The 22,484-nt window shown below is 40.5% G+C and overlaps 1 protein-coding gene across 1 annotated transcript; it reads left to right on the top strand.

Moving 5' to 3' along the window:
* The first annotated feature begins 172 nt into the window (after positions 1–172).
* Positions 173–8,776, top strand: LOC134390167 (HHIP-like protein 2). The gene is given in 6 exon segments (XM_063113435.1): positions 173–178; positions 1,253–1,905; positions 2,811–2,954; positions 4,179–4,510; positions 5,393–5,519; positions 8,569–8,776. Coding segments are annotated over 6 exon segments (1,470 nt in total).
* Positions 8,777–22,484: the final 13,708 nt, after the last annotated feature.

Here is a 22,484-nt window from a genome sequence, read left to right as displayed (position 1 = left end):
AGGAGAGGGATGCACTTTATTCCCACCAGCTCGAGGACATATTCATTAGGGTAGAGACCCGTGAGCTGTTTTTCTGGCTTGAGGGTTCAGGCACACATGACTCAGTTGGTGGTGCTGGAGGGTAGGGGGAGGAATAGGGGGTGGTCTGCCTGTCTGATTTTTGGCTGGGGACATGGAGGTGTGTTAGTTCAACAGGACTAGGTTTGGCTTCCCAGAGTGCACAACTAGAGTCATGGCTGCTGTGATCCCAGGCTTGAAGCTGCCAGGATCAGGGTATTGTAGCTTCTCCTGTGGTTGTGCTGGGACAGGGAAGAGCCTTAAGGCTGGGGAAGCACCATGGCTACTGGCCACAGGGCAGCGAGTGCTCCTGTAGAGGCTCTGGTTTCAAGATGATGCTGTCCTGAATCATCTTGGGTCAAGAGAGTGGGTGGTGGGGAGTGTACCATTTGTGCTAGTGTTCTAGAGAAATGCAGTGTGTGTATTCTAGGCCACTCCCCACACTTTTCTCTAGACCTGGCTTGCCAAAGGATCTGTGGGTCTCTGTGGTGAGGGTGGGGTTGGTGGGGGTCCTCTGCGTACCTTTTTGTGGCAAGGGGAAATTCTTCCTGTGCCTGGTGTCAGAGACATGGTGGCTGAGGCCTGTGTCTCTCCTCTCTGTGTCACCATCCTGGGCTTTCATGCTCCGTAGGGACTCACCAGTCTCTTGCTGCATCCCCACACTCTCCCACACGTGCTCCCGTCAATATTTAGCTGTCTGCTAGCTGTTCTGGTCCTTTTCTGTGGGGGGAATGCACCCCAGGCACTTCTAGTCCACCATCTGGCTGCAGCCTTCCCAACATCCAGTTTTAACAAGCATGAAACTTGCCAAATTGCTTCAGATTTGTAAAGAAATAAAATCTTGCAGATACATCATTTATAAAAAAGGGAAAGATTAGGAAATTTGGTAAAATTTCCTGTTAAAAAATATTCATTTATCATGTAATAAAACATTAAGTGGCAAGAACTAAGCTGAAATGTTAGAGACAGAATAGGGAATACGAGAGTTTTTTTCCCTTCTGCCTTCTAGGAGCATTAACTGGGTAGAAAATTTGGGTCACATAGACAAGAAGTGAGTTACTAGTAGTTGGTAACAAAAACTCCAGAATACTAATTTTTTCTTAGACCATTTTTACTTTGTTCTTGCTCAAAAATTGAGACAAGCCCCACCATGGCCAGTCTGACTGCTGAGATTGGGCTTCCTTTTCTTTTCTAGGAGTGCTCACCCTACGCAGCCCACCTCTACGATGCTGAGAACCCTCTGATGCGCCTCCGGAAGCTTCCTGGACTTTGCTCTGACTACTGCTCTGCATTCCACTCTAACTGCCACTCTGCCATCTCCCTGCTGACCAAAGGTCATGGCCTCCAGGAGTCCCATGAAAAGGATAGTGCCCACTTCTGCCACCTCCTCCATCTTCCTGACAAAGACTATTGCTTCCCCAATGTCCTGAGGAATGACCATCTCAACCATGACCTGGGTGTGGTGGCCAAGGACCATCAGGGCTGCCTGCAACTCTGCCTGACTGAGGTGGCCAACGGGCTGAGGAACCCCGTTGCCATGGTCCATGCTGGGGATGGCACCCATTGCTTCTTTGTTGCTGAGCAGGAAGGAGTGGTGTGGTTCTACCTCCCAGATGGGAGCCGTCTGGAGCAACCGTTCTTGGACCTCAGGAGCATCGTTCTGACCACTCCATGGATTGGGGATGAGAGAGGCTTCTTGGGGTTGGTTTTTCATCCTAAATTCTACCTCAACCACAAGTTCTATATTTATTATTCATTCCTTGGCAAGAAGAAGGTAGAAAAGATCCAGATTAGTGAGATGAAGGTTTCTTGGGCTGATCCCATCAAAGCAAACCCCAAATCAGAGAGGTGAGTCATAGCCATGAGAATCTGCAACTTTATACTGTATCCTGAACTAATGCCAATCAGTCCTTTGAAATGGTAGAGGGGAACTTAACTGGTTTTGGAGCACTAGCTTTAAATATCAAGGAGTCATTGTTGATTAATGAGCGCAGCCTAAGTTAGACTCTTGAATCAAGGGTCTTCATGGGGTACAGCTGCCACCTTACAGTTACCCTAATTAGAACCATGGTTTCTTGTCTTTACAGAGGGTAAGAAAGGGCCAGCAACCACAAAGTCTTGAGAAATGATTATGGATAATATCAATATATTAAATATAATAGCAGCCTATGATTATTGTGTGGGCATTAGATCCGGACCCTTTTTCTTGAATGTGGGATTTCTTCTCCTCATAGGAGGCTGGGTCACAAGGCCACAAAGCTATTGATGCATGTTCAGATGAGGACTTGGTTCTAACTGACCCCAAGCTCACGCTCTGTCCATTCTACCATCCTGCCTTTCTTCCTTCTCCTTTCTGCCTTGTCTCTTTCCTGTTATAGAGAGGTGGGAGGACTGGAAAGAGCATGCTGTACTAATAGACTAACCCCTGCTAAGTCGCTCAAAGAAAGGGGCTGAGAGTTCTCAGACAGCATAGAGTAAGGCAGGCCCTAGAACAGGATGATTGTTACCCTGGCTCTGTCTACATCACGTGAAATCATGGTATGCAAGAAAAATAATCCATGAAGGAGTCATGCCAGGAAACAAGAGCCCTCTCAGAGCCCCAGAGCTCTGTTTTGTCATCCTGGGCACTCTGAAATGGGTCTTGGCTGGCGTGGCAGATCTTGGTGCACACACCAGTCATTTCTGGGTGTCTCAAGAGGATACAGCTTCTGCCTGTGTCAAAGCCTAATGCATAGTTTCTTTTTCTGTTCCAGGGTCATCTTGGAAATAGAAGAACCTGCCTCAAATCATAATGGTGGACAACTTCTTTTTGGCCTGGATGGCTATCTGTACATATTCACTGGGGATGGAGGGCAGGCTGGGGATCCCTTCGGCAAGTTTGGAAATGCTCAGAACAAGTAAGCCGGTGTCTATCTAGAGTGAGCCTGTGGGGTACAGTGTTCTTGCTGAGATGGAGTCAAACCCACATCGCTTACTGCAAGATGTAGTCCCTTCCACGGAGGCAAATGGGAGAAACATTTGGTTTTCTTTCTTATAAATTTCAGATGAGTTAGGGTTAGGGTTAGAGTTAGGGTTAGGATTAGGGTTAGGGTTAAGGGAAGAATCAGAATTCTAATTCAGACTATCTGGCGCCAGAGTTCAATAATGCTGTGCTACCTAGATGACCGTCATGTGGTCACTCTGCCCTTTGTACTAAGTAAGCACTTGGTTCCCATTATTCCTAGTAATAAAAATATTGAGGTTAATAATAATACAAAGGTAACATTTGTCGCATGCCTACTGTGATTCAGGAATTGCATTAAATGCTGTATACACAATAACTGTTAACCCTCACAATACAACCACACTGCAAGGTAGTGTTACTGTCCACTGCTTTATAATAAGGAAACTGAGGTCCAGAGACCACAGTCACTGGCAGAGACTCACAAAATCCTCTTTTCTTTCTACTGACCATGTTGCTACATGAGGTAAAATAAAACCTGCTTCTTTTAAAATTCATGGTACTAGACCGAATCAAAGAGAAACCACCCTCATCATTAAAATACAAAATTGAAGGTGCCATTTGCTCAGGGTCACATAGAACAGATTCACATCAAACTTTTGCCTACTTATTCTCTTTGAGCCAAAAATGGGGGTCTTAACATCTTGTATATACAGTACAGTCATGCATTGCTTAACAACAGGAATACATTCTGAGGAGTGTGTCATTAGGTGATTTTGTTATTGTGGGAACATCATAGAGCATACTTACACAAACCTAGATGGTGTAGCCTGCCACAAACCTAGGCTACAAATGTACAGCATGTTACTGTACTGAGTACTGTAGGTAATTGAAACACAATGGAATGTATTTGTGCATCTAAACATATCTAAACATAGAGAAGGTACAGTAAAAATATGGTATTCTAAACTTATGGGACCATCATCATATATGTGGTCCATTGTTGACCCAAACGTTGTTATGCAGCACATGACTACTTAAAAGAAAAAAATGAATCATGTCTCCCCATGTGATTCCTAGCAGTCTCTTGGCATCACTATCAGTCGGCCCTGCTGGGTGGTCTCTGCTGGTGCTGTGCCCTTGCTCACCTGTGCCTGTTTCTTGCCCTTCTTTCTTTCAGAAGTTCCCTGCTGGGAAAAGTGTTAAGGACTGATGTGAATGGAGCAGGCTCAGATGGCAAGCGGTACCATATTCCCCTAGACAATCCCTTTGTTTCTGAGCCAGGGGCCCACCCTGCCATCTATGCCTATGGGATCAGAAACAAGTGGCGCTGTGCCGTGGACCGAGGGGACCCCATCACGCACCAGGGCCAAGGCCGGATATTCTGTGGGGATGTGGGTCAGAACAGGTTTGAGGAAGTCGACCTTATTGTTAAGGGGGGGAACTATGGCGGGAGAGCAAAGGAAGGGTTTGAATGTTATGACAAGAAACTTTGCCTCAATGCCTGTTTGGGTAAGTAAGAAGCTCTCTGGGTGATTTCTTGAATGAGTTGGGTGGATTGGAGGTGGAGGTGGGGGAATAAAACCTGGGAGTGTGCTGCCCTGCAGGTCGTTTAAATAATGCTTTGTGTCCTGTGGGACATGCTTCTCCAAGTGGTCCTCCAGCCACCAGCACCAGAGACACCTTGGCAGTCCTTGTTAGAAAGTAGATTCCTAGGCTGTACCTCAGACCTAATTAATTTGAATCTTGGGTGGATTGTGGGAATGGGATTGATCTAGGAATCTATTTTATAAATATTACCCATATGATTTTTAGGCATACTATTTTGACAACCACTGGCAGAGCCAAATTGGTGGCTGTATCTTTTTTATTTCCCAGTCGGGACAGCCCAGTGAAATGACATTCCACATGCAGCCAAGTAAGAGTAGTACAATCCCTGAACATCAATAAACAAGGTGTGCTTTGGAAACTCTACCTGGCTCAAAATTCCAATGTTCTGACTTAACGTTATTTTAGTCTTTTTTGTCCTCTAAGTTATAAAGCAGTCTTACAGACCCTCACAATATTTTCCGTATCCTTAAATGCGAGTATCTGCTATATCAAACTAGGGGGAAACTTAGGTGTCTGGGTTTCTAGGTCATTGCCTCATAGATTGGGGGAGTTTTGGGCTTCCTCTCTGCCTGCAGACCGTAGTCAAGTGGGAAGTTCACAAATATTGTGTCTGGTCTACTGGGAAAAATAAACATGATTCACTTGGCCGCCTGTTCTGCTGAAGACCAAGGGATGCAGTGTTTTACCCCAAATCAGGCTACTGCATTAAAAAGCCCTCTTCTCCCTCCTTGAAGCTCCCAATTTTGACCATGACAATCACTCTCCTAACTTATTCCTGGACAGATGATGTTTTGCCCATCTATGCCTATGGCCGTGCAGTGAGGAAGTCGGTCACTGGAGGTTATGTCTACCATGGGTGTGAATCTCCGAACCTCAATGGCCGCTACATCTTTGGGGACTTCATGAGTGGGTAAGGAAGTGTTGATGTCTCCTCTCCCTTTTTTATTTTAATGTTTTTATTGAAGTATAACTTACATATAGTGAAATATAATCTCTGAAGAGCACAGTTGGATAAAGTTTACAAACGTGTACACTTGTATTACCACCAACCGTATCAAGATGCAGAACATTTCCATCACCCTGGGAGGTTCCTTTTGCCTATTGCCTGTCAATACCAATATCATGGCTTTCTCTGCCCTCTCCCCTGCCAACATGCACAGGCATACACACGCACCAGCCAGAGATGGCCACTCTTACCACAGATTGGTTTTGCTTCTGGAACTTCATGTATAAATGGAATCATGTAGTGTGTACTCTTTGTGTGCCTGGCTTTTTAAATTCAATAATGTCTCTAAGATTCATTAATATTTTTGCATGTATCAATAGTTTGTCTTTTTCATTGCTTTGTAATATTCAATGGTATGAATATACCATGGTTTATTCATCTATTCTTCCTGTTACTGATGGATACTTTGGCTGTTTCCATTCTGGGGATATTGTGAATACAACTTGTACAGTGTTTTGTAGTTTTCTGTGTAGAGGTCTTGTACATCTAAGCATTTCATTGTGTTTGATGCTATAGTAAATGTTATTTTGTTAAATCACAGTTTCTGATTGTTAATTCATAGTATATACACATTTTTTCATATTGAGCTTATATCTGGCAACTTGCTGAACTCCTTATTTGTTCTGGTAGCTTTTTTTTGTAGATTCTATTGGATTTTCTATGTAAAAGATAATTTTGTCTGTGAATATGAACACTTTTATTTTTCTTTCTCTGAATTTGAAGGCTTTTATTATTTTTTTAACTGGACAGTTGCTCTGGTTTAATTCTTCAGTACAGTGTTGACTAGAAACGGGGAAACAGTCTAATTTTCACCATCATATTGGTGTCATTTCCATTATTATTATTTTAGTATTTATACAAACTATAATAACATTATCTTATTCTAGATGTTGTAGTTTGTGGTCTGTTTTTAATCAGACTGGTTAGAGGTTAATCAATTTTATTCATCTTCTCTGAGAACTAGCTTTTGAGTTCATTGGGTTTTTTCCTATTATTTTTCTGTTTTCTATTTCATTGCTTTCTGCTTTTTTCCTTTCCTTCTGCTTGCTTAGGGCTTAGTTTGCTCTTCTACTTCTCGTTTCTCAAGATGGAAGCTGAGATCATTGATCTGAGACCTGCAGTGTTTTCTAATATGTATGTGTAGTGCTGTAAATTTTTGCTCAAGTGCTGCTTGAACAGCGTCCTGTAATTTTGATATATTGTGTTTTCATTTTTATTCAGTTAAAAATATTTTCTAATTTCCCTTGTGATTTCTATGTCCCATGAGTTATTTCAAAGGGTGTTATATAGTTTCCAAGTATTTGAATATTTTCCAGAGATCTTTTTTTTTTTTTTTTGGTCCGGTAAGAGGATCACAACCCTCAGCACTGTGTGCTCTGCACCACACTCAACCAGCGAGCACACTGGCCATCCCTATATAGGATCCGAACCCGCGGCCTCGGCGCCACCAGTGCCGCACTCTCCCAAGTGAGCCACGGGGCCGGCCTACCAGAGATCTTTTTGAGTTTTGTTCTGGGACACAGTTAAGTTAGTGGGAAATGACTTTCAGGTCTTGCTGTTAACATTTGTTAAGCAATACCAAAGTGTTGCTTTTCCTAGAACTACCTCACTATTGAGGCAAGACTTCCTGAGAACTCTACCAATACCCTGTGAATTATACTTTCAGAATTCCTGACCCTAAGTGCCAGGAACTTTTCCTTCTAATTAGTTCCCTTGCTTTAGGTAGTTTCCTCACATGTACCTGATGTTGAGTATACTGATGAATACTTGAGGGGGACCCTTTACGGATCTCTGGAGTTCATTCTCTGTACAGTTTTCTTCTCTCCAATATGAGTCCTGCAAACTCTAATTGCATTGGTGTCTACCTGGACTCTCGGCAATATCTTCCCAACTGAAAGAGTCTGCTGGGCATTGTCTGTGTTTTCCCTCCTTGTGCTGGAAACTCTCAAGGTAGTAAGCTGGAACAATTGTAGGGCTCACCTTGTTTGTTTCCCATCTCTCAGGGAACACACGCCTACGTGGCCTGATCTCCAGTGTCTCTTAACCCACTGCCATTTTGTGCAGGTTTTTGACTTTTTAAGGTGTGTGGGGGTGCGTAAATCTGGTCCTGTTATGCCATCTTAGTGAGAAAGGATGTTTATATTTTCATGCTGCAATTCTTGGTTACAGAGATGGGGTAGAGTTACTTACTAATTGGTCAGTTCCTTCATCATCACTTGTTAGGTATTTGGGATTTCTTTGTCCTCTATGTTTTTTTTCCCCCCACAATGCCCACCCCCTATATCACTTGGTTGATATGCAGTGATTCTTAATTGAGGCATATATATCAGAATCACCTTCATTTGGTTATTTCTGGTTCCATAAAAGTTTTTGGGTGATTCTAATGAGCTCTCTGGGTTTACTGAACTTCCTTTCCTTGTATTCTAAAAATCTGCGTTTAGTTCAGATAGATGGCAGAGGATTGTAAAGCATGTGCCTGCTACTATACAGTCATAATAATAAGCACTAGTAGTTTTTGAGCCCTTACTATGTGTCAGGCATATTGGTGAGATCTTTATATGTATATTATCTTATTTAACTTTCACAACAATCCCCTATGGTAAATTCAGTTATCACTTTCCATTTTACAGATGAGGAAACTGAAGTTTAGGGATGTTGGACAACTAGCAAAAGTTTACACACTCATAAAAATAAGATAAGTCTTTTACAGTGGTGCAACCTTCACAGGGCACCAGACACCTTTTATAATAGAAAATGGGTTTCCCACCTATGGCAAATGGGTGACTGAGGTATCTCTGAAGCAGCTTTTTCGGTTCTTGGGGGAGGTGAGCTATTGATCTGTTTATGGGAGACCCGGTCCTAGTAGTCGAGCATTCCCTGATTCTTGGTGGGAAAATATCCTGCAGAGTGGAAATATGGACTCCTAAAATATAAGGTTTTATTTTTCATCTAGTCGACTTATGGCTTTGCAGGAAGATAGAAAAACCAAGAAATGGAAGAAACAGGATGTTTGCCTAGGCAGCACCAAGCTCTGTGCCTTTCCAGGGCTAAACAGTACTTAGAGCAAATTCATCATCTCCTTTGCTGAAGATGAAGCAGGTACAAATTTGTACGGTTATTTGATGTCTGCTTTCTGGAACTTCATCAGAGGCATTGACTGAACATTGGTTTAAACAGTAATTGCCCCTTCTACTATTATCACTATCATTTTCTCATCTTTTATAATATACTAGACATTGTTCTAAGCACTTCACATATCTTGTCCCATTTAGTAATCACAACACCCCCGTGATGTAATTATTATGCTCATTTCACCAATGAAGAAACAGACTGACTATGCCAACGTACCCCTCCTTGTTAGAGCCACACGACCATCGTGAAGGGCAAATCATGGTCTATGCTTTGGTCCTTTTAACCCTTTGACTATGACGAAGGTTCATGTGCTCCCCACTACCCCCAACATTTATTCCAAACTGCAGTTATAGGAACATGGACATCCTGCTGGTGTTCTCTGGGACAGGTGGAACCTCTAGTAATCAGCTCTCTGGCTTGGTGGGGCTCTCTCCTGACCCTGTCAGGAGTTTGTGAGCAAGGGAGAATTTCTTACCTGAGAAATCTGAGAAAAGGGCAGACAGCCAGGTAAGAGGTTACTCAACAGACTGGGCATGTGTTAAGGTACCAGCACAGCAAGGCACGTGCACACGTATGCATGTGAGAGGGAGGCACTCAGCTGCAGTACGTTTCCAAAAATTTTGCAATCAGAAAACTAATTTTTAATTTTAGCTTTACATTAGTTATGTTTCATTTTGAAAAATAAAATTTTCAAATTTTAAATGAAATTTTTTAAAAAAATTTCTTTTACGTGAGTACAGTGATCTCAAGTATTTGGCACTGGATCTAGCCATGGTTAGAGGCAAAGAAGAGAAGCAAATGATTTCTCAGGATTCCTTCCAGACCTAGGATTCTCTATAAATGTAAACCTAAGTACTTGGTTTCTTTCCACTCTGAGCTGTGGGATGGCTGTACAGCACCCTTACTTGAGTAGGATTTAAGGAGGTCCAGTCTGCTCCTGGACCCTTTCCTCTTAGCTAGTTGATGATTAGATAGTTTGAAATGAACATTTTTTAGGAGCAGAGGGTATTTTGGAAAATTCAAGCATTTTTAATAGAAAAAAGTCTATGTGAGTTCCAAACTGGAAGTCCAAAGGTATAAGAAAAGGAGAAAAACCACTGGCTGGCAGGATGATGCTTAGTGGAAAGTGGATGATGTGGATATTACAGGCCCTGGTGGGGCCTCTCCCCTGCTGAACTCCCTCCCCCAAATGTGGGGGCTCCTGGAAGGTGGCCTGGAGGCAGGTCTGCCAGGGACCTGGGGTGGCCATCTTCTGTGGCTTGCGCCTCTGCAGAAGACCATAGGAACCCTGACTTTGGTGGTTTGGTTTGTTGTGCCTGTCGGTGTTTTGCAGGAGAAAACAGGCAGTTTTTGAAAACCAGTCAGTACATCTGGCAAACAAAACTAGCGTCCTTGGCTGAATTTGGAAGTCTTACTTTTAATATATTGCCTTGCCTGCTACCTTTCTCATCTAACCCAGGAACTGCAGATGGTATCATATTATCCTAGTAATTTTATCTTGTTTTATGCATATTATAAGGCTGTGCATTGAAATATATTTTCAAGCCATGTGTTTATTAGAGCATAATAACTTTTAGAGCTATAAAATACATATATTCATTCAACAAAATATTTCTTCCATAAAGATATATTATTTACTAGTGTAAACAATACAAAAGTGAACAGTTATCCAGACCTATCTTTCAGGATGCTTACTATGTAGTCAGCATGGGCAGAGCCAAAAGTATATCATCATGGCCACAGGCGTGCAGAGTATGTAATAGATGAGCAAAAAAGGGCTGACGGAGTTCAGCAAAGGGAGTTCAGCAAGGGTAGTCTAGCTAGAACAGAGACTCAAAGGGTGTGTAGGAGTTGACCATGCAGGGAGAGAGCCCATTGGAAACCATCGTGGAGAACCTTGAACAGACACTTCTCTGTGTTATCTGTAGTCTTAATTACATATCAGCTGCAGCTCTTCTGGAGTGAAATGTTTTACACCCTACCTTGAATTAGAGAAGAATTGAATAAATTATCTTCAGCCTTGAAATTACTGCCTCCACATTAAATTGTTTGAAATATAGCTAGTAGTTAGATTAAACCTTATTACAGTCTAAGGCAAAAAAGTCTGTTGGTAAGGGGAAAGAAATATAAGCACTATCATTTGAACTAAAAGTTCTAGACAATTAGGTTATGAAACTGATTCACCTAAAGGTAGAAAAAGTTAATGTTTACTCTGGAAAAAATAGTTTATCATAAAAGGAGAATCTGTTCTTGACTTTGAAAGTTGGTTAAGCAGTCAGCTTTTTTTTTTTTTTTTAAAGATGACCAGTAAGGGGGTCTTAACCCTTGACTTGGTATTGTCAGCACTATGCTCTCCCAAGTGAGCTCAATGGCTGTCCTTATATAGGGATCTGAACCCGTTGCCTTGGTGTTATCACACTCTCCCAAGTGAGCCGTGGGCCGGCCCTAGCAGTCACCTTACGACTGTCAAAAAATAGCCATAATCAATGTAAAAAAGACAAAGGGCTACTACCATCTGTAATATTAAAGAAAATTTTAACTTGTGACAACAAAGACAACAAACACATTAGAAACTTGCGCAGAATGCGGATATACACATACACCAAGATGTACAAATAGCCCTTAAAAATATAAAAAGATGCTCAACTTTACTCATAATCAAAGACATGCAAATTAAAACTACTGTTGCTGAGGCTGTGGGGAGACAGCTACTCATTAATTTCTGGTGGGAATAGAAAATGGTACAGTCCTTTTGGAGGGGGATTAAGGAATATCTGACAACAACAACAAAAATATGCATTTTCCCTTGGCCCAACAATCCTACTCCTATGAATTTATTTTGAAGATACACCTCCCTAATTTGGAAAAAACACTTGCATATACACCAGGTTCTCTATTGAGGATTTTTTTGTAATAGTAAAATTTTAGAAATAACTGCCATTAGGTGAATAAACTATGATGCATAGAATACTATAGAAAATAACTAGGAAAATCTTCATGAACTGAGTAGTGATTTTTCAGAATATATTGTTAAACTAGCGAAATATATCAAGGTAATTCATATTAGCATATTAAGGAGAGAAATCTCATGATCTCCATAGATGCAGAAACAGTTTTCAATTAAATTCTAAATCCATTTTTGATTTTAAGAAATTTTTAGCAGACTGAGAACAGAACATTCTTAATCTGATAAAAGGTAGCTACATGACACTGAGACCCAAAATCATGTTATTGGTAACAATGAAAGCTTTCCTTTTCAGATCAGGAAGAAAACAAGGGTGCTTACTATTACTGCTTTCATCAACATTGTTTTGGAAGTCCTAGCCAGTGCACTAGGCATGAAAAAGAAATAAAATTTAAAAATCAGGAGAAAACCTTCCTCTTTATTTGCAGATGTTATGAATATGTATGTAGAACATGCAAAAGAACGTATAGACAAATTATTACTATTAATAAGAGAGTATGGTTCCTGGATATAAGATTTGTACATAAGAATTGATTCTGTCTCTGTAAACAAGCAACAATTGCTCAGAAAATGAAATATTATTTATAATAGTGTCATAAAATATTATGTACCTTATAGTAAATCCAAGAAAAGAAATGTAAGACTTTTGTGATGAAAATAATAAAACTTTATTGAGGGAAATTAAGAAGTCTTTAAACAATGAAGAGATATAAACCAATTCATGGATTGGGAGAAGTACTTTGTAAAGATGTGACTGTTTTTTAAATTGATCAGAACTTCACTGAAATTCCAACAGGTTTTATATTTTTGGTTTTTTAAACAAGAACTTTATAAGGGGTTTCTGTAATTAACAGGGAAATGTGAAGAGCCAAAAGTAGTTGTCTCTTGAAGACTAATACCAAGGGGGAAGGACTTGCTTTACCAAATGTCAAGACTTTTTATAAAGCTGTAGCCATTAAGACCCTGTGGTAGCGGTACAGGGGTAAGCCACAGTCCAGCGAGATGTAATGGAGGACCCGGAAACAGACCTTCTCTTGATTTATGATTGAGGTCAGTGAGGGGATGACAGTCTTTCTAGTAAGTGGTGCTGGGACAATTAAGTATCCATGTGGAATAGATTGAAATTGGGCTCCTACCACACACCACAGATAAAGATTAAACCTAGGTGAAGTATGGAGTTAACTGTTAATGGCAAAACAGTAAAGTTCTTATGAGTTAAGAAAATACCTTTGTGACTTTGGAGTGGGGAAGGATTTCTTGAATAGGACAGAAAAAGCACTGACTGTAAAGGCAGAGATTAAGAAATTTAACTATGTTAACATTAAGAATTTATCACAATCAGAAGACACAATTAACAGAGAAAAGGCCCTCTGAACATGTAAAACTAATATTTGGTATTAGAATTCGGCAACCGTGGAGCGGCCCCGTGGCGCACTTGGGAGAGTGCAGTGCTTGGGAGGGCAGCGGCGCTCCCACCGCAGGTTCGGATCCTATGCGTGTTCGGATCCTCTATAGAAATGGCTCAGTGGCTGAGCGCGGTGCGGGCGAACCCCAAGCCAAGGGTTGCAGTCCTCTTACCGGTCACAAAAAGACAAAAAAAAAAAAAAAAAAGTCAGCAATCGTTTTTGTCTTTTGGGAGAGATTGACTTAGGTGTGGGGGTATAAGAAGGCTGTAGGATGTCGGTAATGTCTGTCCTGGATCTGGTACTAGTTACAACGTTGTGTTCACTTTGTGAAAATGCAGTAAGCAACACTTAAGATATATCTGTTTTTTAATATATATGTTATATTTCGACACAAAGTATTTTTAAAAGGAAACCACTAAGAAGCTACTTTTAAAGTGTATATCTAACAAAATGCTTCTATCAAAATTGTTAAAGACCTCCTACAACTCAAAAAGGAATAAGATGGACATTCCATTAGAAAAATGGGCAAACTAATTGAACAGACACTTAAGAAAAGAGGAAATCCAAATGCTCAATCTAATATGAAAATGTGCTCGACCTCATTAATTTTGGGTGAAATGCAGATTAAACCTAGGCCAACATTTCTCTACACCTAAATTGGCTAAAATGAAGAATCTGGCAATATGCAGTGCTTGTGAGGGTATGGAGCAGTGAGAATGCTGCTACCCTCGTGCTAGGAGTGGAAATTGGTACAAGCACGTTGGAAAACAGTTTGTCATTACATAGTAGGGAAACAGGTCACATACTGTGTGATTTACTAATCCCTCTGTTTCGGATATATGTGCTTATGCGCACCAGGATATGTTCTCAGGAGTGTTTATATAGCAGCATTAACAATATCCAAAAACCTGAAGCAACTGAAATGTCCGTCATTGGAAGAAAGGATACGTCAGCTGTGGAAAATATAACACGAAGTCCTATATAATAAGAGAAATGAACAAATTACAGGTACTGGCAATAACTTGGATAAATCTGAAGTTCAAAAGCAGGCAAAACTGTTATTATGTAGTTACGATATAAGATGCTTTCTAGTAGTTATTTAAAAGGCTGGACAGTGGGAGGGATTCAGAAGGGGCATTGGGCGGAGGGGAGATAGGAGGTTCTCCTGGGGTAATGTTTTATTTTTGACCTGAGTGGTGGTCACATAGATGCTCGCTTTCCAGTTTTTTCATTAAACTGAATACTTGTTTTATTTGCTTTTCTGAATATGTGTTAGATTTCACAATCAAAAACATTAAAAAGAAAAGGCCAGACAGTGAGTATAGTAAAAGATCTTTTATTTTTAATGTAAGGAAACTTTGATTATTGAAAATGTATTGATGGTGGCGGGAAGAAGGCAGAATAACCACAAAAATTCCTTTAAGTATTTAAGTCAAGTGAACAGATACGACGTGGGGGTGAGGGGGGTAGGGAGGGGGAAGAGAGGAACAGGTAAAGGGGCGTGAAAATGAACTACAATGTATTTTGAGAAGTTAAATTTTTTTTTTAAAAGTGCTCTAACCAACTGAGCTAACAAGCCAAAGAAAAAAAGAAAATGTATTGAAATGTAGCGAAAGATTTGTTGAGACCCATTCCGTATGAAAAAGTCATGTTGTAATTTTACTTTTCAGATGGTGTTGACACTGCTTTTCAGTGTTTCATTTTAGTTTTCTACTTTTTGTACTTACAACTTTTTGTTGGCCAAAGATTCTCTTGCATAGGTATTGTCAGTTAAGACTCTTGAATTTCTACAGTAATGGAAAACAGAGAATATGGAAATTTGAAACTCACAGATATTCTTTAGTGTTGAAAAACCAAGTTCAATCTCTGTATCTAACAATTCTCTTAGCCACATCTTACACACAGAACAGAGCAAAAACTTTGATTTTGAACCTTATTTCTGCTTGGAGCAATGCTAACTTTCTAAGGCAACTTTTGAGAAAGTCCTTTGGGAAGAGACCCCTTTTGAAATCTGATAAAAGTATGGACTTTTTTTGCAGGAAAATTAAGAAAAAAATGTATACACCCACATATTTAATAAAATTCCAAGGTTATATCTTAACTCTCTGAAGCTCATTCCATAGATTCCATTAACAGCCCCTATTCTAGGGACACCTTCATTTGTAATACGTCAGTCAAAAGGAGACAGCAAAAAAGGTCTTATGTCATGTACTGTGTATGTTTAGGATCGTCATCCCTGGTCCATTCAGACCTGTGCATGAAGTGGTGGAATGAAGCCTCAATCTTTCCCATTTCTACATTTTCTGTGTTGTCTTCATACTTATTTAAATTAGAAAGTCAAAACCGTAACACATTTTTAAACCAGTATTATTTTTTTACAGCTTTATTGGGGTTTAATTTTCATGTCATACAGTTTACCTATGATAAAGTTTACACTTCGATAAAGTTGTAGAGTTGTGCACCTGTCACCATAGTCTAATTTTATAACATTTTACATTGCATCCCAAAATTCCCTGAAACTTGCTTGCAGTCAATCAAATATACATTTTTAGTGTACTTTTTCAGTTTTTAAAAGTTTAATTAGTGGGCCGGCCCCGAGGCATACTCGGGAGAGTGTGGCGCTTGGGAGCGCAGCGGCCCCGTGTTCGGATCCTATATAGGAATGGCCGGTGCGCTCACTGGCTGAGCACGGTGCGGGCGACACCACGCCAAGGGTTACGATCCCCTTACTGGTCACAAAAAGACAAAAAAAAAAAAAGGTTTAGTGTATGGAAAAGATATCAAACATACAAATTGCTTTTGTGGTTTTATGTGGCATTCTCAGTAGTACTAATTTCTGAGAGTATAAATTATACAAAATAGTATGAGTAAAGGAGTGGGAGATTGGACTATAAAATTATTCATTTAAGTACAAATTAAGTAATTAGTATAAGTATTAAATTGTAAATTATTACCTCTCTCAGTAGTAACTAAAAGAGGGGCTAATTTGTTAGTTCAGTTGGTTAGAGCACAGCCTTATAACAACAAGGTCACGGGTTAGGATGCCTGTTCTGGCCATCCACTAAAAAAAAAAAAGTTAGAAATAGTAACTAAAAGATTTGTTGATCAGTTCTTTTATTAAATTTCTGAAATGTAAGGATAATGTAACAAATGGTTAAAAAGCCTTTCCTGTCTGTGTTTCTACTGCTTCATATTGAGATTTAAATGATACTTCAAGAGTATATTATGTTATTAATTAGGTCATAATTTATACGTGGGCTTCCTGGAGTGACTTGAATTTATTTTTTTAATTTTTTAAATTTTTTTTTTTTACATTCTATGATGTGGTTGCAGAGCAGTTGGGAGGGAGGGGGAGAGGGGAAAGGGAAAAGGGGAAGGAAATGGAATGGAGGAAGGAGGAGGGGTGAGATTGAGGCCTGTGGCACCCCCACATTCCCCCAGGGGAGACCAGGGGGCTTCCAGTGATGGCTTGGTCATTGCTGGGCTGAGTGCAGATGTCAGGGCAGTGTGCCAAAAGGCCTTGCCTCCCACCTCCCCAGCTCAGGAACCCCAGGGCCCTTCTTGCTGCGGTTTGGTGGTCATTCCTGGGCTGGCTGCTTGTGTTCGGGGTTGTGACTGAGTCCCAAGGCCCCCACCGCCCCAGCTCGGGAGAGCCCAGGGCACTTCCTGCGGTGACTCAGTGGTTGTCACTGGAGTGGTTGTGCTTGTCAGGGGTGTGTGGCTGAGGCCCCAGGCCCCCACCATGGGGACTGGTTGCAGGTGTCGGGGGCCATGTTGGAGGCCCCCGGCCCTCCCCCCTTTCTGGTTTGGTAGCCCAGGGGACTTCTGGTCCTTCTAGGTGTTATAGGTGTTCTTTGGTGAAATGAGACCTTTATTAGTTAATATCAAACTTTGTCTCTGGTAATGGGTACTTTGTTTTTTCCATCAGTTCTGTGTTTGATTATTTGCTGTTCCCACCACTCAAACTCTGCACTAGAACTAATTTGCTGTCCTTTGCTTATTTCTAAAATGGGGGATCTTCCTGTGGAGACCAGTACTTGAGCGCTGTGGTTGAGCTGAATTGCTGCTTTGCTGCTGATTCCCTGGGGGAGGCTTTTTGTGCAGCTCAGGTTTTAATGGTTCACTTTATAGGTACTTCCAGTTGTAGTGAAATCCAGTGCATCTGGGTTGTGTAGAAGCTCTGGTCTGCGCCTGAGTCTTTTCATCAAACTGCAGTCTCCTCCTAACCCGTCTCCTGTGAGTGGTCCTTTGCTGATTGGGGGCAGATCAGCTGTCCTTGCTGTGCCCAGTGTTCTCCTGGTGGGCCTGTCTCCCCCACCACCCGTGCCGGAAACACTTCCCATGGGACGGGTCATGCTCCAGTCCTTTGTGATGACTCCTTGGCCTCTGAGTGGCTCCTTTTTTTCGCCTGCTGTGGCTCCTCGCTCCTATGTGGGTCCATGGGAACCCTATTACTGGTCTTGGTGGTCTGAGGGCCACCACGGCCCTCTTCTCCCCTGCTGCCTCAAAGCAACTCTATCCGAAGGGCACAGCTGCCGCTTTTGCCAGCTCCAGCTCTGTGCGCTCAGCAGCTGCAGCCTGGAAGCGGCCCGGATTTGAAATGGTTGGAGGGTTTTTTCTTTTTCTCATTGTGGCTTCTCGAATTTTCGTGCACTTCATAGGTCTCTCCTTCTCTTTCCTTAAGCTCTAGCAGCCCCAGCTTGGCTGTCATTGCTTTTTTATAGTTGTAAATTCATTGATTTCTGGGAGAGAGTGATGCTGGGGACCATCTATTCTGCCAGAAGTCTCTCTCTGACTTGAATTTTTAACAAGCTTGAATTAATAATTTCTGCTTTTGTGGTGAATATGAGAAATGGAAGTGCAGATTTAGCTTGTGTATAATTAAACATTTGTCTGAAAAGAATAACACCAAGTGTTGGGGAGTTTCTGAAAACAAAATAATGTGTGGCTAATTACTATGTCAGTTAAGAACAAGGCTGTGTCTTCTCTGTGTCTGTTAAAATATTTGCTCTGAAATTACTGATAGAGCTAAATTTTGTCCCTATTTCTCTGTTGCCAGGTACTTTATTACCAATGTTGCGATCAGAACCAGGAATGACATTACTCACTATCAGAATTGAGAAAATTGGCCTGAAAGATGCTGGACCGTGCATCGATCCCTACATTACAGTTAGTGTAAAGGGTAAGTGACTTTGTTTACATTTACTTCCTTTGGAATGGGGGTAGGGGCTTGTATCTGTAACATCTCATTTTAGTTCATTCTACGATGAGGTGAAATCCCTGGCAGAGATTGTCACTCCTTCACTGATCATTTCTGACAGATTTACTAAAGATATTTTCCTAATTTATAAGTTATGCTCACTTTCACTTTTGAATTTTTCTTTGTATATGAGGTTACTTCAAAAAGTTGATGGGAAGATTCATACTATCTTTCAATTATATTTTGCCACAAACTTTTTGAAGAACTTTTGTATTTTTTTTATTCTTAAAATCCCATCTAGAGTGCTAACTAGACAAACACATCATCTTTAATAGCAGGTACATCCTCAGGATGCAGATTCACAGACTGTCCCTCATCTTCCCAGGGTGCGTAGTTTTCTTTGTAAAGCCCAGTGTTCTGTTTTCCCAGTTCTCCATTAGGCCCTCTCCTTCCTATCTAAGAGGGGTTTCTACGTAGGAGAGTCCTGCAGAGGTGGGTGAGAATCATCAGTGGAGACAGGGAAGTAGTCACACACACATGACATCCATGCCCTGAATGTGGGCCTGCGGGGCATTAAAAAAGTGCAGTATTTCTGAGGGAAACCACAGTGGTTCAATTCTTTTGTTACTGTCAGGTATTTTATACAGTACTTTATAAAGCATTTAACAGTCTTTTAAAAGCAATTATTGGGTGATTGAGGATGAAATTGTCATACTGTTATCCAGAAATAACTGCACGATTAATCCAAGTGGCTTAATTTAGTCTGTAGTTTGAGGGAAATCAAAGAAACAGATATGGGCTGAAATTAAATGTAGGGAACTTTTTTCAATCGTGGATATAAATTCAGACCCAAGCGTTCATTAGTTCAATTAAAAGAAAAAGGAGTTCAGGCACAGAGAAGAATTTTAGTATGTAGTGACCATGGTCCACAGCTGTGATACTTTAACTTCTGATGTTACCAGTTATCAAATACGTGGTCTACTGGAAAGTGTTTATACTGTACATTGTGGATAGGTCATTTGCAAAACTGCATAAGTGCTTCAGGAATGTACACTGTAAAACACAAAAATATTTAATGATAACGTTGTAGATGTGAATTCCCTTTTTATATGTGGTGAACTGACACATGCTTTTCTTTAAATATCCTTAAGAACTGAAGTAATCAAATGTACTAAATTATTTTAAGTTCTCTAAGACAGATCTGTTGAATAATACATAAACACTGAGTAGTCATTAAAATGAGTCCATGTTGAATTTGATTAAACTGGAGGATTCCTGGATCCAGGAAATTAAAACCATACACAATAAACTCAGTGTACTGTGTGGTTATAGTAACTCAGGTTATGTCATAACAAATATAACTAGAATTTAGATAATATAGTAAATTTATTAATTGATGGGAGGGTTTTATTGGCAGCTCTCATGTCCATTTCTGATGTGCACAAAGAATTAGTACTAATTTAATGGTGACTAGCGTATCTTTCTTCTTAGTCCCCTTATCCACTATGTAACCTTGGAATAGATCGGTCATCAAAGTATTCAAAACAGTGGTCTTTCTGTTGTGGTTTCAGGTACAACAAACCCACCGACTTTAAAAGAAAGAAATTGCAGTTACTGACCAAGAAACCACTCTATCTTCATGTACATCAAACTTTGCACCAGGAGTGATCCTCACATTAATGACCTGGAGCTTCTGTGAGTTTGACCACTCAGTAGAGACCGTCTTAGCTCTGTGTAGCATATGCACACTTGAGCAGGCAGGAAGCAAACCACACCCATGCCAGTAGGCCAGAGTCCGTTGCAAAGCTTTACCACAGAATTCGAAGTTCAGCACATCACCGACGTCTAAGACTCCTTTGGATACAGGTTTATTGTAGATTTTGAAACATGTTTTTACTTTTCTATTAATTGTGCAATTAATAGTCTATTGTTTGATTTGCCACTACTCCTACCCTGCTTCCTAGAACAATACTGTTGTGGGTAGGATGTGCTCGTCTTCAAACTTAATACAGCAATAAGAATGTGCTAGAGTTTACTTACCTGTTCACCTTTGTTCCAATATGCTCTTTTGATGTGAGTTAACGTCAAAGTGTGGGTAGTATATCAAACTGTTTTGAGAGGAATTGGACCAGTTATGATGCCTAGGAAGGCCTGTCTGGAAATTTATAGGCTGCTCCTCAGAAGTGGCCTAAATTCACCCTGATCTGATAAGTTTTCCTGCTTAGAAATAGTGTGCCTTGGCCAGATCAGTATCCCAGGTGAGAGTGTCCCCCAGGTTGTAGCTGTGATTTTTCTCAAGATGACCAGATTGTTTTTCTGAAAGTGAGCATATTTTTAGTCATATTGATTAACTGTTCTTCTACATCATTGTTACTCTTTCTGAAATAAAGTTTTTATTTTTTTTGTCTTTTCCATGACCGGCACTCTGCACCGGCCATTCCTATATAGGATCCGAACCCTCGGCGGGAGAATCGTTGCGCTCCCAGCGCTGCACTCTCCCGAGTGTGCCACGGGCTCAGCCCAATTGTTACTCTTTCTGATAATGATTCTAGGGTTAACGCTGGAACCGTCTCAGCATAATTACAAATTTTTAGATGGGTTTACAATGTCTTCTAAATCATATAGTCTAAAAATAATTGATTCAGATGCTAAGAAGATACTTCAGGCATAACTGCTGTCTGACAACTGCTTGTGAAACCTTAAAACCTGTATACCTCTTCTTACAGTGTTGACTATGCAAAATCTGGAAAGATAAGTCTATTTTTTTTTATATGGGTAGATAGTATTGCCATTTATTTCCTATTTAGATATATTAACATTCACCCATATGAAAATGTGCAGGTCATTAGCTTATTGTAATTTGACTCTTTACATTACTTTTGACTTAATAGGTCATAAATTAAATTTTCAAAGTACACATGAGGTGGATATTTGATACACAGAACATTAAGTTTTGTGGTCGGCTCTCTGGGGTTAGCTGTAGAACCCACGTATTTTAACAGTCACTATTTTAAATGAGCAACACATGAGAGAAATGCAGTGTCAGAACCTGGCCTATGTTTAGCCTAGTGCAATAACCCTAGTCATACCACTCAATGTTTGCTTTTTGAAGTAAGTAACTACAAATAAGTTGTTTTAGCCCTTGCAACTCGAGAGATCTAGTTTTTACTTTCAGTTGTCTATTACGTCAATTCTGTTGCTAGATGGACATTAATAAAAACTGAGAGCCTGACAGAATTCTCAACCAAATTTAGTTTTGTCTCTCATATTGACTAGATTAATTCCAAATTCTAAAAAAATTCAGTCTACAATATCTCTAGAGGATAAAGAATCTGCCCTAGTAAATTACTTTTTCACTCAACTCTAAGCCTATGAGTTGTCAAATCTCCAGAGTGTGAGCTCCACAAGGGGCAAGAACCATGGTTTCTCCATGTTGTGTAAATTTTCTAAGGTGCTTGGCAGCACTGTGTACTCGGTGGAGTACTCAGTACGTTTTGTTTGATGTTGCTGACGAGACATAAAAAATAATCCCTTTAAAAACCTACTATTAAAATGTAGCAAAACTGATATAGTTTTTTCTCTTTTCTCTTAGATCATAACACATGTATATAAAAGTGATCATTTACATGAAGAAGCATCTGTTATCTGTCACATAAGTATGGTGCAGATGAGCTACAGATGCCTTGAAGTGTGATTAGCTCACCCTTTAATTCAGACCTGAATGAAAAAGAAGAGTGCTTATCTTGAAGCAGTTGACACAGAATACTGCACATTCCACAAATTATTTAAATCTGCTTTCCAATGAAAAAAGTCAGCCAATGAATACTAACCACAACTAGAGTAGAAATGCTTTGAGGCTGATATATCGAAGTTCATTAAATGCAATAAGTTTAGCAACAAAATCCAGACACACAATTAGCAGGAGATGACTTTGGGAACAGATGTAACTTCTGAAATGGAAACGTCTGATTTAACTGAGGGTGGTGCTCCCTACACCGCTGTATGTTGGCAGCTTGCTTTGGGCTTCCCGGAAGTGGCACGGTCAGGAGGATATGCAGAGAGGCGATCACAGACTGGTTCAGAACTGCTCAGATAAGCTACCTAGGAATCTTTCTGCCCCTTACTGATTTTTCAATGATATGAAATATAGATTAGATTAAACACCA

The sequence above is a fragment of the Cynocephalus volans genome, chromosome 11 (genome assembly GCF_027409185.1).
Source record: "Cynocephalus volans isolate mCynVol1 chromosome 11, mCynVol1.pri, whole genome shotgun sequence".
In the NCBI taxonomy this organism is placed as follows: Eukaryota; Metazoa; Chordata; class Mammalia; order Dermoptera; family Cynocephalidae; genus Cynocephalus; species Cynocephalus volans.
This window is presented reverse-complemented; position numbering and strand designations above follow the sequence as displayed.